Below are 16,622 nucleotides of genomic sequence, written 5' to 3'. Positions count from 1 at the left end.
TGCATATATGTGTGTGTGCGCACCCATGTGTGAAAAGGATCCCCCCTTGCTTTGATACTTGCAGTTTGGTTTTGTTGCTGGTCATTTGTACTAGCTGAAGAGCTACTTGTTTTGTAGCTGCTGCTGTTGTTTGTTTGAGGGCCATCAGATGTATCCTGTGACGCAGATTTTTAATGCTGTTTGAGGTAACTCTTCTAGAGCTGAAGAGGGAGTCATTTCTGAAGTCCTTTGAGTTATTTAGAGGCATAGTCCACTGACACTGGATGCAATGAAAGTAATAAGGCTTCCTTGTTCAGCTAAACCATCCTTACTTGACAGATTGTGGATATAAATGCAACACTTTTCTTACTAGGCATTTTAGAACTATGTCAGTGATATCATGTGAATGACTAAGTGAAACTGAGTTTCTCGTATCTAGAAATGCATGCATTTCACAATGTCAGTAGTATGGCTTATGCAAGATATATTAGAAGATTTTACTCACTGTTCACACCACTAAGCCTTTGGCCTTCTTCTTTAAAGTACCTGAGGCATATTATTTGGATGTGCGCTGTCTTTTATTGCTTAAGTGAGTGACATGTTTTACATTATGAACTATTTCGCACAGAACAGCAAATGCTTGCTATCACAGCTAGTACCTCAAGTATATACACACTATATGTAATATAAAGGGGGTTTCTGAAGGATTCCAAACTCTCTTGGCAAACAATCTATTTTTAATTCATTTTTCTTGTTCTATTTCATTTTAGAACATGATAATTTCTGGACTTCAGCCTGAAACTACATACTCTTTCACTGTGACAGCCTATACAACAAAAGGGGATGGAGCACGCAGCAAGCCCAAGCTCGTATCTACTACTGGTGCAGGTAATATTTATACACACATTAATCTCTAAGTGAATTCTTTGACTTTTTCTGCTAGTCTTTTACTCCTATTATTTGGAAGTCTCCTATTGTGTGAAAAGTGTTTCTAGGACATAGCATTTTATGTTTCAATATTTGGCCTTTCATTTATTTAGATAAAAATGGAACCCTTTATCCCTCTCAATTCAAGATGAGGCCACTTTATAGTTTTTAGTAATTCTTCCATTATGATTTGTGTCTTCTTGGAGAGGAAAAAATAGAAATTCAGAGCTGAGAAGGATATTTGAAAAATTTGTGAAGGGCTTTTCTGTTTTCCTTCATGAGAGCAGCAGTGCTGCTGCCTGCCAGTAAAAACATTGAAAGAAACTATATCTATGATAGTCACAAGTTATCTCAGAAGAATGTGATTATTAAAGCAGAGAATTGGAAAATAAAATGAAAGTTGATCCTGTAAAACCCCACAACCCATACTGTTTCATGGATAATTCAAGGCACAAGCTGAGCCAAAATATACGATGCCACTGTCTTCAATCTGTGTTTGATCACAGTGGTACTAGATGGTGGATATCTGACTGCATCACCAATTCAGCAGATTAGCACTGATGGGATGAACCAAATTGCTTTTAGATGAAGAACAATTTTATTTTTTTTTAACTTAAAGTTAAATGCTTCACTGTGGCACAGCTTAACCAGTTGATGCCACCACAGCTTTATTGTGGTGTTCGCCAACAGTTATTCCAGTCTGTAGGTATGGTGTTCATTTTAACGGGCTTGTAGTTCAGCCATTAAGGATATTCCATAACAATCATGTGTAGCTCCATTTCAAGCTCTCTTAATAACAAGGTATTGTTTATACTAATAGATAAAGTCTAAAAGGCATATGTATTTGTATTTATAGTGACTGATTCCATTTTTAAAACCATCACTAAATGTAGAAAACATCTTGTATTAATATGAAAAACATGTATAACTTTGTCTGAATCTGGAAAAATCTCGGTCCTGATGACTAGGTATATAATATGGTTTCATTTCAGATTTTAGAATACTTTGTAGTCATTGCTCTTGGCTAATGCGGAAACTTACCCTCTAATTGCCTATCTTTCCTGGATTCTCATAGTCTGGGTAAAAAAAATGATATATACTTCTTGCTTGCATTTGAACTTGATTTAAGAAAAAGGCACTTCCTCTGTTATTCTTTTTTAGGTTTGGTTCCCAATTTAAATAAACGCAATTATATAAATTATAATTTGATTAGTTTCGAGACATAAACATAGGGTATGCAAACATGCTTGCAAAATTTAATGCTTCACTGCATTTAATCCTTATTGACTATTCATGTTTCACTCTTCCAAGATCTCTCTAATGCTTCTACTCTAAAAAGGCGGAACAAATCCCATATCCCATGTAAACTTGAGTGACTGAAGAGCAGTAGAAAATCAGAGGAATGTCTGTAAATGTAATATATATATATATTGTTCTTGCTGTTTGCTTAACCCTTTGGAAAAGTAATGTTTGTTCTTGGTATGTAGGATAACAGCTAGATGCCATTTTGCTGCTTTGTGTATACCGGATTGTATGGACATCTCTTAAGTAGGTGGTACAGCTTGCTGTGGTTAAGCTCTTTTTGTAAGGAAAATTCATATGCAGTTTTTTGCAAAAGAAGATATTAAATATAGTTAGTGCCAAGAGTTTCTTGCTCACTGTCTTTCTATGAGAATACATCACACAAGTGAAGGAATGATGCATTTACACCAAGGGATTATAGGTCCTCCTATTCTCTTTGAGTTTCCATTTGATTTCTTTTTTTTCTAAAGACCCCCTATTTAAATACAATAGGGGGTCTGACTTTCTAGTCTAACTTTTAAAGTTTGAGGTCAGATATATTAGAATGAGTGAGATTATATCCATAGGAGATATGAAAAGAGAATAGATGTCTGAACATTTACTAGATAAGTTTGTCATCTGTAGGCTATTCAAATAATAAGTAACTATTTAGCTGTGTCCAGTTACTAATATAAAAGCTTAGTTTACATTTTTAGACAGGAAAAATTCATCAAATATAAGTAAGCCTACAGTACAGTAGGTCAGTTATTAGTAAAGTCACTGAATGCTATTTTCACTTCAAAGTGTGTATTTTGTCTTATATTCAATTTCCTTTCCTTGTTATTGAAATCAGATGGAAGAAAAAGTGTTACTGAACATTTCTAAATCAAAGTACTTGAAAATTTTAAATTACATGAGGCAAAAATGTGTGATTAATAAGACCTTGATAAAAATGAAGACTTCCTAGACAGTGATATCATACAATTTTTATGAAGTTTTTAATCAGACCTTTAATTTCTGTGTCACAGTAGTTTAAGAATCTAAGTACAATAGCTTGTCAATTTGGTGTTTGGTCTTATGCTGGACAGCAGTCTTGAAATACAGGTTTCAGTTAAAAGGAGAAAATTTACGTTGAGGCAGTGGTGTTCTTTATAGCAGCTAACAGACACAAATTATTTCAGGTAATTTGGCAAAGGCAGCTTGTATGAGCTACTACGAGCAATGGCACACCATTGCAACTGTAGTGTCTGTGGCAAAGGGGTATTTGTGGTATGTCTTGCTGTGTAGTATTGGAAGAGGATTTCACTAGATCAGAGAATTATTTTTTTTATGGACAATTTCTCTTCTTTTAGGCTCATGGAAAATTCAAGTTATTATCAGAAGTTTCTAGGTAGAGCTATTTCATTACACAGCCATATGTAAGATTGCATAGAATCCTGCTGTTCATCCTAAAAGACTGTAATATTCGCAAGTGATCATACTAAAAGTAAATGTCAATTGAAAACTGTCTGGAAATAAAAAGAAATTTACCCACTTTGAAACATCAGATAGGCTCTTTGGTTTAAAAAAAAAAAGTGACTATTGTTGTATACCATTGTAGTCACGTGGTATTTTATTGTATAAGTAAGCTTTATTAGTTCCCCGTTATGATCAAGAGCAAGCAGTAATTTCTTTCTTTCTCTATAGTTACCACAAAGGTTAAAAAGCAGTTCTAATTATGACGTTTGCCACAAGAAAAAAAAAAAAGGCAATTTATCACAAAAATAATTTAGTAATACCTTCAAGCAGTCTCTCCTCTAGAAGGCTGAAAGGGTTTTTTATTCTTTTTGTGTGAATTCTTCTATTCTTTCTTGTGCTGCATTGGTGTCAATAATAGTTATAATGCAGTGAAAAATATGGCATGCAAAAGACCTTCCCAGCCTTTTATTTGTTCCATAAAGGCTTGTAATTATCAGTGAGGAAAATTCAGAACTAATCAGATTGATATTCTTTACACACCAGAAAGTGTAGGAAAAAATTCATAAGATTCATGGGAATAATGCTGCTAAATGAACTAGAGATTTAAAATTAAGGGTATTTGGAAAATTTATAAAACCTATCTATACTTCTTATGAAATTAGAAGCAATGTCATGATTTATGACAGATGTAATGAGAAAGGAACTTACTAAATGCAGAATTTTCTTCAAGGCATGCCATTCTTCCCACCTTATTCCTAATTCATTATGGGATAGTAGTCAGAACTTCTGACAATAACAATCTGATTTGCTGGGTGCCTAAGAACTGAAGATGACTAATAAAATCTATTGAAGTGTTTAAATACAGGAACCAGAGCTCACAGTGCAGCAGTTACATTCGTGTGGGAAGGCTTCAAATGCAGATGAAGCTAATTAGTCTTCATTGAAGACTTACGCTATCAGTGTCCTACTACTCCCAAAGTTATTCTAGTCTCTTGATCTGTCAGGCATTGGTACACAATGAGTACCACATTGCTAAATAGTTATGGGTGTGTTTCAGTATCAAATAAGTCATTGTAATAGAAACAGACTATGTTGAAGGAGAAATATTAATGAAAATATAAATGAATTGTATATAAACGGATATGAAAAAATTAAAATTAATTGCTCAATTAAATAGGAACAGTAAATGAGAGCAATTTATATTGAAACTCTGAAAATGTACACTGTATAAGTTGTGTAATGGGATTTCTGCCTCTATTAAGACTAACTCAATCCTCTAGACTGAATGTCCTTGCCACAGTTGCAGTCTGAACTTCTCTGAAAGACAAATCAGCGGTTTGGACCAATGGGTCCTGATTACGAATGTGAGTGTATTTGGTGTGCAGGTTAAGAAGAGATACCAGTTTAATCTTCTTCAGAAGAAATCCAGTTCATGTGCACCAAGACCATGCTGGAAAATAAACCATAAGCCAGGCCAACCAAAAAATTAAATGTCAAACTGTGCTACCTCTTCAAGCTGAAACAGCTCATGCTGGAGGTGACTTTTGTATGGAAAGTAGAACTATAGGGTTCAATCATATGTAGCAATGATTCTTGAGAAGAAGGTTATTCTGACTTCCCTTCTACCGGATTTTAACTATCAGTATTAAAAATTATGTTAGATATATCTAGAAACCTGTAATTTCTTCATTATTATTATTATTACTACTATTATAATTAGATATTTCCCTATTTACAGGAAATACCTTGGATTAGATTCATGAAAACTTATGACAAAGGGTTTTTTTTCAAGAAAGGATTTGTAACTGAGACAGAATTACTCGTAAGAAGTCTGCTTGAAGTTTTACTTCTTGATTTGTGTTCCTGGGTCCTGTGTCTCTGAATTTTCTCTGTATTTAGAAATAATAGTAAGGGAAGAAAACAAAAAAGCAGTAAACATCTCTACTGTTGCAGTTCATTATACTGTATGACTTAATTGTGTGGGAGGCAGACATTATTTCTTCCATAATAGAGTGGAGCTAAGAGTGAGGGAAGAGAAAATGTATCCCTATTCTGGCTAAAACTAGCCTCAAGAATTGTACATGTAATTTTGTTTCTATTTATCATCTGTAAATAACATTGTGCTACAGTTCCAGGCAAACCTCGACTTGTGATTAGCCACACACAGATGAATACGGCTCTAATTCAGTGGCATCCTCCTGTGGAAACTTTTGGCCCGCTGCAGGGTTATCGCCTGAAGTTTGGCCGCAAAGACGTGGATACATTTACAACCATGGAGTTCTCAGAGAAGGAAGATCACTTCACAGCCACAGACATTCACAAAGGAGCTTCTTATGTCTTCAGGCTCTCAGCTAGAAATAAAGTGGGCTTTGGGGAGGAGATGGTTAAAGAGATTTCTGTTCCTGAAGAGGTACCCAGTGGATTTCCCCAAAATCTCCACTCGGAAAGCTCTACTTCTACATCAGTTCAATTAACTTGGCAGATGCCACTCTTGGCAGAGAGAAATGGCATTATCACCAAATATACCATCTTGTACAGAGATATCAATGTTGCTTACCAGCCAGTTGAAGTCCCTGTTGTTCCTGCTGATACCACTATGACACTTTCTGGCTTAAAACCAGATACCACATATGATGTAAAAGTACGTGCCCATACAAGCAAAGGGCCTGGTCCATATAGTCCAAGTGTCCAGTTCAGGACACTACCCGTGGATCAAGGTAGGATTTGTCTGCTTATGGCGTTGACCTTTAAAGGAGTATCGGTCTTTGGATATCAGTGGTTTTGAAGGTATAAATAAAACTGACCAACCCATTCATAAAAATAGGTTCATCAAATACAAAAGGTAAAGTACGTGAATCTTAATATGTTTTGGATGCCTTAGAATTCAATTGTCCCTTGCCAAGCAAGTTCTGGCTAACATCTCCACAATTTTTTCAGGTAAGGAAAATGTGCATATTGGATTGTCACTAGATAAGAGTGAGAGTGAGTTAAATATGATCTTTAAATATGAACAGACAGGTAGGAGAATCGAATCCTTGTTGGTTTTTGACCTAAATGGAAAGCTAATAGTCCCAAGTAGCAGTGGAAATATGGCAAGATCTAAGCACCAAGATATTGTTTATATACATTATTTCTTTTTTTCCAGCAGTGTTTGCAAAAAATTTTCATGTTAAAGCAGTAATGAAGACTTCTGTTTTGCTGTCCTGGGAAATTCCAGAAAACTACAATTCAGCCTTGCCTTTCAAAGTAAGTTACTTTCCATTTGTACAAGAGAAAATAACAGAAACTAGAAAATGTCTTTCATCTGATAAAGTAGCTTACTGAGGGGTTTTTTGTATTGATATGGCTCTGGTTAAGATTGCATACTAATCAGCAGTGCTACTGCTAAATTTATTCATGTGGCAATATGAGTTTTCCACTATTGTGGCAGTATTTCCAAGTCAGGCTCATACTGGTTAATATGCATGATAAGAACACCTTGCTAATTTGTAGTTCATTCCTAAAATATTTCAAAGAAAACAGTGAAAGAAAATAATAATTTTCTTCCTTTTTTTTTTAGTAATTTCTGTATTGACTGCAGTTGAATACTATTTTGATTTTTACCTCCTCACATTTACAACAACACATTTTTACTTTACAACTCTTTTATTCCACTAACTATAGCATTAGCCAGATACAGAAACTCAGTGTAACATGCAATCTGCCTGGAATTTCATCTGTATCATTCTTAATGTCTGTGTCATCTCAGGCATTGGCAAGTGCAGAACAGTATTTTATGAACTAAATGTTGCAAAAACCTTTCCAAATAAGGAGTGTGAATGAAAAAGTCAAGGTACCTTTAACAAGAGTGCCTTGCTATAAATTCTGGGCTCAAGCAGAAAAAGTGAAGTTGTATTTTTCATTTTGAAAAGAATGAAGTTGGATTTTAGGAGTGCTTACACTACTTTAGATTAATGTAGTTCTTTTTTTCCACAAAAAAGTGAGAAGTTTAATTTCAGTAGTGAAGTCAGTACTATTTTAGAACTGAAAAAGCCCAGTAACTCATTTTAAATTTATAACTGGGTCCATTCCTGAATTCAGTGTGACAGCATCATTTACCTTTTCTTAGTAATGAAAACCACCTTCAATTTAATGTGTATTAACTTAGATCCTTTATGATGATGGGAAAATGGAAGTTGATGGGCGTGCTACTCAAAAGCTGATCACTAACTTGAAGCCAGAGACATCATACTCATTTGTGTTGACAAACAGAGGAAATAGTGCTGGGGGTCTTCAGCACAGAGTGACAGCAAAGACGGCACCAGATGTGCTTCGCACAAAGCCAGTCTTCATCGGAAAGACCAACTTAGATGGCATGATAACTGTGGAACTTCCAGAAGTACCCTCAAATGAGAATATAAAGTGAGTGAATTAATTACGTACCATTGTTTTTATTTCCAGAAAAATTATTGTTCTAACTTGGAGGTGCTATTGACTTTCTCAAGGGACAAGAGGCCTTCCAGAGGGATTTAGGTAGATTGAGCACTGGGCAATCAGCAATGGCATGAAATTTAACAAGAACAAATGCCACACTGTTGTAAAGGTTCTTGAGTGTATCCAGCAGAGGAAAACAAAGGTGGAAGGACTTGATGCCATATCCTATGAGGAGCTGCTAAGGACTGACTTAGGGCTTTTCTAGTTTGGAGAAAAGAAGGCTGAGGGCTCACATCCTTGCTTCCTGAGGAGGAAAAGTAGAGAGAGAGTTGCTAATTGATTCTGGGATCCATTTATGGGACATGAGCCTCAGAGCTGCATATCAGGCAGGGGAGGTTCAGATGGCATTAGGAAGCATTTCTTGAGAGGGTTTTCAGACCTTGGAAGAGGCTTTCTACTGAGGTGATTGATGTCTCAGGCATGTCAGTATTTAAGAGGCATTTGGACAATGCCCTTAATAATTTTTTTTAACTTTTGGTCAGCCCCGAAGTGGTCAGGTAGTAGGATTAGACAATCATTGTAGGTCACTTCCAACTAGAAGTATTCTGTCAGTTTGTCACATAGCCAGGTATGTAAGACCTGTATGGACAATGTAGATTTTTCTGCATACATTCTGCAAAATGAGGTATGCAGAAAACCAGTTATATTGAACAATATATCCTTTCAGATGAATAACCCATCAATGAGTACCCTGTTGTAGCTACTTGAAGTACTCAGACTCAGTCGTTCCAGAATGACTCCATTATGTGGAGTTTTAAAGAGTTGTTGCTGCACTTATATTAATTCAGATTAATTAATTCTGAAGTTTTTATCAAGAGAAAAATTCCAGGTCCTCTCCAATGGTCTCAGAAATAAAACCAGAGATTTTGCTGAAAAAATTGGCGATTTCCTAGAGGTTGCTTAGTTTCTAGGGGGGAACAGGTGCTGTGGAAATGTAAACAGCAGAGATAAGACTAAAGACCTGGTCAGCAGGGATTAGAAAGGTTAGACATAAAGATTTACCAGGAAAACATGAAGCGTGGTACAATCAATAAATGTTATTGCTCTGCTTATAGTGATTCTTGTTGGTCTGTAAGGTTCCCATGTGTAATGTAAAGGAAATGGGGAGGAAAATGAGCCAGTCATTAAATATTGTTGGGGATTCAACTTGTCCTCTCCCTGGTGGATTTTTACTGACGGCTTTGTAGAAAGCTACCCTCCTTTTTCATTACTGAGTGAGGGTTTTGAGGCAGGTAAGGTCAAGAAATAAATGACTTTGAGACATTAAAAGGATGAAAAACTGAAAAATGTAGTCATTATCATTAGATTGTGTAAGATGCGGTCAGTAACAAATGCTGCTAAGGAAGACTGAAGATGGAATGAGTCAAAAATGATTTATGAGGCAAAACATTCACAGAGAGAAAAAAATGCAGAATAGCTAGTCAAACAGTAGCAGAAGATAGCAGTGAAAAAAGATACAATACCCTTCTTTTTATGTACTGTAAAAAAAATAAAGAGGCAAAGTGACATCAGCAGAAGTCCATTATAGGATCCAATTGCTGATTTTGCAAATAATGTATCTCCTGCTTCTGTATCTGTTTTCTAAGAAGATTTGATCAGGTTTGAAGTAGTAAAACAAACCAGCAAAGATTCATTTGACCCTTGGATCATTACAAAGCAACTACATACTGAACAGAAAAACTTAATGTGATGCTTGTTAGAATAACTGATATTATTCTGCTGTAATCTTTGTATGGGAAGAACAATTTTCTGTAGTAGTTATGTTGACATTTTTAGACTTACTTTTCCTCTTTTTGTACATTATGTGCTCAGGATTGTCTCTAGCTTATGATGAAGTATGAGAATTTTTCAATAACACTAATTACACAGAAGGTGAAACAGGTAATAGTTTGCTCTGATGAACTATAGGTAAATACTAATGGGATTGAGGGTAATGCTGTAAAAGGTTTTGTAATTAAAAATGGTAGTAGTTGTCAGTGTTTCATGGTGATACATAATAGAAATTGGTGCAGAGCTCACTTTATGATTAGTAAAATATCTCTTTTGCTGGCATTACCTCAAGTCAGCAATTTCTTAATTTTTTTCTTTTATTATTTTGGTCTAATCCAAAGCAATTTTTATGTGTAAAGGATGGTTCATGTTTCTCTGAATCTCTTCCATCTTTCCAGAGCCTTAGGTAAAAAAAATGTTACGTGGAAGACTTAGGCCTTCAAAATACTCAGTAGATCAGGCAATGTCCAAACCAGCCCTTCGTTTCTCACCCTCCTCTCTTCCCATCCTTCCCCCAAAAAACCCTAAAAACAAAGAAGTGAATTATGAAGGAAACTATATGACTTGTTTTTCAAGAGATGCTACATCTTCTGAGGTTAGCTAGAAATCAAAGAACTTTGTTGTCCTTCACAATTTGCAGCACTCTATATATTGGTGTAAACATTTTCATTTTTCTGCTTACTATTGATCTACTTGTTCTTTCAGCATAAAATGCTCTGAGTGTGCTGAAAGTCTTAGTAGATGTTCAAAGTCATGAGTGGGAGACCTGGATGAAGGAATTGAGAAAGAGTGTGAAAGTAACACTTACATTCTGGAAGTTCCTTGATTGAAAAAAATCAAGATGAAGAAGATGAAAAAAAACAAGGATAAGTGAGAGACTGTTATGCAGTTTATCCAGCAGATTTATCTTTAATGTTTGAAAGACATAAAGTGGCCAGTTCTCAATTGTTTTTTGTCTTGATTCTTAGGCATCTGTTAAAGGTTGTATGTAGGTTGTACTTACTATACATATGGATAAATCAATTTTCGCTAGGTTTTTTTATTCATGTAACCAAAGAGGTTTTAATACATTTACACAGAAAACTTTCTCAAATTTCTTAACACAAGAATTAATGAATATGTGCACTTATTATAGTAGCTGAAAATCCAAAGTTTTGTTACATTTCTTTTATAGGAAGGAGCTTTAAGTAGGAAGAGCTGATTAAAATGGAACAATGGGTTGCAATGATATGGAAAAATGATAGTTTATATAGTTTGTTTACACTTAGTCTTCAGTCAGTTGTGAGATAGCTCCTTTTCTGTAGACTGTCTTGTTAAGTACCTAGGATTTTCAAGTACATTGCATGAGTAAAATAGTTGGTACTGCAGAAGGTTGAATGGGCTGTAAAAAAGAGGCAGACTGGAAGAGGAGATGGTCCATGAGACACTGAAGTTGTCTTCCATAATGGAGGGCCAGAAACAGCGTAATAAGCTGTTGTTACTAGAAACAAAGAAAAACAGCTTCTTTCCCTCTTCTCTGCGATGGAGAGTGCTTGACTTTTTGACAAGTGTGTTTATCAAGAAGATGTACGTTACACTATCCTGGATGTCCTGATGTTGTGATTCTACTGCTTTTTCCCTCACACTAATGTGAAATTATGTATGTGCTTGACATAAATCCAGGCTTTTTGAAGCAAACAAGTACCAGATCTCTATTATACTAGAAAGTATAATTTACTAGTCTCCATGGGTGGGGAGGAGGAAGACATTTTCAGGAAAATGTGTCTGAGGAAAACCAATATATGTAATTTGCAAATCCTAGCTATAAAGAGAGCATAAATCAAGCTCTCTGGCCTATGACTATGAACAGAATACTTAAGTAGATAAAACTGATGGCGATTGCTACTCAAGAGTAAAGAGAGTATGGGTGAAGTATATGCCATGTTTTCTTTCTTTTCATTGTAAAATTGACATCAACAAACACATTATGTTAACCTACTATACTGATTATACATTAAAATGGGGGAAGATGGGATGGTAATTGAGATGTAAATATATGGTAATAGGTTTCAATTTAGGGGTTTGGTTTTTTGTTTTGTTTTGTTTTGTTTTGTTTTTCCCAGTGTGATGGTGGCAGGGCACAAATATCCCATGGCTCTTGTATCTCAGGAAGGCATTTTAGAACATTGTAATTAAAGTTTATTATAAATATTTATATATTTGCACAAAAAGTCAGGTAAATGGTGTCATTTGTTTGTCAAATGTTTTACAATTGATGTGTTTTCAAAAGCATGAATGTTTACAGCTGTTTGGAAGGTTGCAGTGAAATATTAATGTGCAAAAGTTTATTCTCAACATACCAAGTGTTCTCTTAAGTTACAATGAACAGTTACCTATTCCACCAATTTGTTTATTCCTTTTCCTTCAAATTCAGTTTTGTCCAACTGTTTCATTTACAGAGGCTATTATATAGTTATTGTGCCTTTGAAGAGGTCTCGTGGAAAGTTTATCAAACCATGGGAAAGTCCAGATGAAATGGAACTAGATGAGGTACTGTATGTGGACGGGGGGGAGGGGGGATTTCTTCTCCTTTATTAAAGAAACAATATTAGTTGTATATGATTAACTCATCAGTTTTAAAAGTTTTGGTTGTCAAGATAATTTATACTTGAATTAGCCTGTGGGGACTGAAAAAAGTTTGAATTACATAAATGAGAAGACAGTAAAGACATTAAGTTGCAATAAAGCACACAAAAGTGTCTAATATTTATTGGCATTAATATTTTATTCTTTTCCTGTTTTAAAGAGTGATGCAAAAGAGCAGGAGGTGAAATGAGTTGTCAGCAAAAGCTTAATCACCAATGATACAAACCCTAATAAAGGTCTGGTCCATTAGTGGGGTGTTTACTAAGCCTGTAACAAATGCTAAATTGAGATTTGCACTGTGATTTAACATTTGACCTTCTGTTGGTGTTTTTATCTGAATCTCACATACTGTAATACTTCTGGTTAGAAGTAACCTCCATTCTACCAACAGTTTGTGCTCAGCAATAAATGAATGAATGAAGTAGGAAAGAGCAGGGCTGTGTCATCATTTGACACTATAAGTGACACTAACCCAAAGGGCACAAGTACTTTAGTTTTTAATATAAGCCCAATAATACTAAAAATCAACTCAGTATGTTATTGATATAATAATAATTCCAGGAAGTATTGTGTCAGCATTCAGCCCTGTGTTCTCTTTTACTCAAGGACAGTATAGGAACTTGTCTTTCTTCTTTCCATATGTAAATTTGGAATAATACTAATATTTATGATTGTAAAGCTCTTTTGAGGGCTCCATATGAAAGGCTCGTATAAAAGACAGGCAGTGATGTTATTTTTGCCACATAGGATATAAAGGATTGTCAGATACTATGGTAATTTGTACATGTAATATCTGTGCAGTTCAAAGACCTAAGTCAGGTTTTTTACTGTTGATTTCACTATCTTTTGACTGGATCCCATCCATTTTTCTGTTTTCTTTTGGTGGATTCCAGATTGTTATGTAACGGAGATGCTTCACCATATGCTTCCCCATAAGAAAATTACTGGGAAGTGGTGATCACCTGTGAGCAACCACAAAGGTGTTTTTTCTTTCCTGACATGGGTAAAATGGATATAAATTTCAAAGTTTGCACCAACATGCAGGGAAAACAAAGATTTTCTAGTAGAAAGCTTTCAAAATATAAACCAAGTTCTTTCAGTCTTTATCACAGCACGAGGCGAATCCTTAATCAGAAGATTAAAAATGATTGTTCAGAGAATGACATGATGACTGACTGATCAAACCCTGTGTTTTTTCTTGACTAGGATCATTTATACTATCATCTCACTTCATTCAAATTGCAGCAAAGGCTTGCTTTGATCTATTAACTTCTTCTCTTTAAAAGAACTTGGGTTGTAAATGACATCAGCTCATGATCATGGTCATAGGTGACATCAAATACAGCTAAACAGTAAAATCTGACAGCAAGATCACACAGTAATGGAAAATGATTTAATACTACCACCCACTTTTAACATCCAAAGACTGTAGTCACATTCGGCAACATTAACAGATTAAAGGATAAGTGCCAGATGACATTGAACTTTTTGGCAATTAAATTCTACAGTTCCTGCTGATTCCCATAACAAAGGGTCATTTTAATCATCCTGCAAGTTGTGGTGCATTAGTCTGTATAACAGATTGATAAAGAGCATTTATTAATTCGGAAATATTTGGGTCAGGATGGGTTGTTTCCCACTTCTACTGATATAATTGAGACCACATCATAGAATTAATGGTGAAAGAAATAGGATATGCGTTGACTGGAAATTTTGAAAATTATTTCTGATAAAGAACTAAAACCCTTGATATATCTTTTACAATTACCACCAATATATATAGCAAGAACTGAGTAGGGGAAAACATTAAAAGCAGGCAGTAACTGTATATCATGCTAACTCATCCAGTTTCTGTTATTTACAAGACTGTTTTTCTTCCAGCTTTAGAAAATACATACACAATTTTATTAAACGTACTATTACTGACAAGCATGTGAATACAGAGACCACAATAAATACACTTGGGAAAAAGAAAAAAACACAAACAAACAAAAAAGTAGAACAGAAACCAAACCAAGCAAAAACCCAACCAAACTAAAAACCCCACACAAACCTCGTCCACCCCAAAAAACCTCAAAAAACCCACAAAAATAACACACAAAAAGACCCCACACTATTCTCTGAGCATATAGTTCCTAATGATCAAATGAAGATACTTGTGCATATTTATATCTTTAGTACAATCTCAGATATGTGGCTGTGTATCAGAAGTGGTTGGGCAATAGGTTTTCCAAAGATCTATGTTCCAAATACTTTGCTTAGATTGTCAGAAGAAAGCTAGGAACAGAACTCTGGAATGTTACCTCCGGTACAGAACTGGTCAACCCAAAAGACTCTCCAGCCTTATTGTAGTTATCTGATCTTCTTGGTTCTCCTTGAACCTCAGTTCTGAAAAAAACTAAGAAAGATGTATAATGTTAGAGCAGATAATGGACAAGATGTTATGTATCTGGAAAAAAATATTAAAAATACAGTCCTTTTTTACTCAAAATTTCATTTTCTTCTAAATATTGTGAGATCTAGTGACTTTAAATAGACATGTCATGCAAAGAAATGAAGTAGAAAAAATATGATTTTCAGTAAGTGTTACCTAGGAGGATTACTTTAGATTTGTAAGCAGTAAAACCTAAATAAAGGTATGCATGTTAAATCTTAAATGAATTCAGTAATTTTATGGAAATCTGTGTATAAAGTACAACAGGAGATATATGAGCAAATAATTATATTTGGCAAGAACTCCATTTATATATGAAACATGAATGAGGCCAGAGGTTCACCTGAGGTATATTCAGTCATGTGTAGTCAGTGTTACTGACGATATTTTTATCTACAGATAAACACACCTACATTTAGCTGGCCTTTGGTGGTGAACAACCAGCTTCGGGAAAGTTTAACAAATTTTGTTTGACTCAGGCTAATTAACTTTTAGCATTCACAGCCAAAGCTCACTTTCTGATCACTGTAATACTGTACTTCAACATTGATTTTTCTTCAAATTATATGCATTTTCTGTTACTATTTCAAAGAGAAATAATCGAGATCAAACATTTTTCTTCCCCACTCAATCTCAATCTAATTTTGATTGCAGTAGTCCTGCAGTATTTTGACATTTATTATGAGTTACTTAAAATCTAAATTGTAAATATGGTGTAATCTGGAAACATATGATAAAGAATTTGAGTTAACCACGCAAGTAAATTTAAATTCCAGTGGAAAAGGTATCTATAAATGAAAATATCAGTTATCTTTGGGGATAGCACAAGCCATGTACTAGTACTATCTTATTTGTGGCTCCTGATTTCCAGACTGCATACACTGTTATTGCTTGAATATTTAGCTTCATGTTTCAGTGGGCTTCAGTATAGCCAGTGCTCAGACTTCTGCATGGTGTTATTACCCTTATAAAACATGGCTTCCTATAGAGACAAACTTTTCAGGGTGCTTCCCTCAGTAGATCTCACAAGGGCTGATCTAACCTGGAACAAACTTTGATTAGTCTCTGTCTCATGCTCTGCATTTAGCAACTCTACCTGGGGCATAGGAAGCTACCAACAGATGTGAGAGTCACCTTCAATAAAACAACTAAATAGAAATCTTTTCAATATTACAGTTCTCTACTGCCCTCATTTTTATACCACGCAAATTGACTCTAGCTGCTCATTAAACTGTTTAGGAAGAATGAAAGAGAAATATGGCCTGCTGATTGTGATAGTGTCCTTGAGTAATGAATAATGGTTTCTATTCTCAAATTATGGCTAGTTCTTTTTTTGCTCAGGGGATCCATTGCAGTGTACCAGCTTTTGTGCCATAGCATTGAAAATTGATAGAGTTAAATGAATGTAAAATCTCTACAACAGGGAACGGACTCAGCCTTAGAGCTGGAAAGCAGTTGACTGCATAGGTCCTTGAAGTGTAACTTCCAAATGCCCTCAGAATAAGTTAAGAAAGTTTGGATCCAAGCAGTACAGCTTGCTTCCATGTCGATCTGTAGCCTGTGTTTGAAATGTTGAAGTCAGTAAGAAGGGGTGTTAAAGTAATCAGTATTTAAAGTGTCTTTCTCGGTAGCAGTGTGAATAGTATGTTGTTTTACATGCATTGGAATTGTTAAT

At 35.1% G+C, this 16,622-nt stretch overlaps 1 protein-coding gene across 46 annotated transcripts in view; it reads left to right on the top strand.

The window, feature by feature from the left end:
• Positions 1–16,622, top strand: part of PTPRD (protein tyrosine phosphatase receptor type D) — a 1,147,190-nt gene that overhangs the window by 1,039,340 nt on the left and 91,228 nt on the right. For 19 of the 46 annotated variants that reach the window (XM_050328659.1, XM_050328661.1, XM_050328660.1 and 16 more), the window contains 5 exons: positions 750–867; positions 5,775–6,362; positions 6,791–6,891; positions 7,793–8,046; positions 12,327–12,417. In XM_050328659.1, the coding sequence (XP_050184616.1) occupies positions 750–867; positions 5,775–6,362; positions 6,791–6,891; positions 7,793–8,046; positions 12,327–12,417 (1,152 nt within the window). The remainder of the gene's footprint in view (positions 1–749; positions 868–5,774; positions 6,363–6,790; positions 6,892–7,792; positions 8,047–12,326; positions 12,418–16,622) is intronic. The other 27 variants (XM_050328678.1, XM_050328677.1, XM_050328704.1 and 24 more) reach the window with 3 other exon arrangements.

This window comes from Myiozetetes cayanensis, unplaced genomic scaffold, assembly GCF_022539395.1.
Source record: "Myiozetetes cayanensis isolate MyiCay16 unplaced genomic scaffold, myiCay2020 scf4, whole genome shotgun sequence".
NCBI classification, from domain to species: Eukaryota; Metazoa; Chordata; class Aves; order Passeriformes; family Tyrannidae; genus Myiozetetes; species Myiozetetes cayanensis.
The sequence above is the reverse complement of the archived record's forward strand: the minus strand, read 5'-3'. Positions and strand labels throughout refer to the sequence as shown.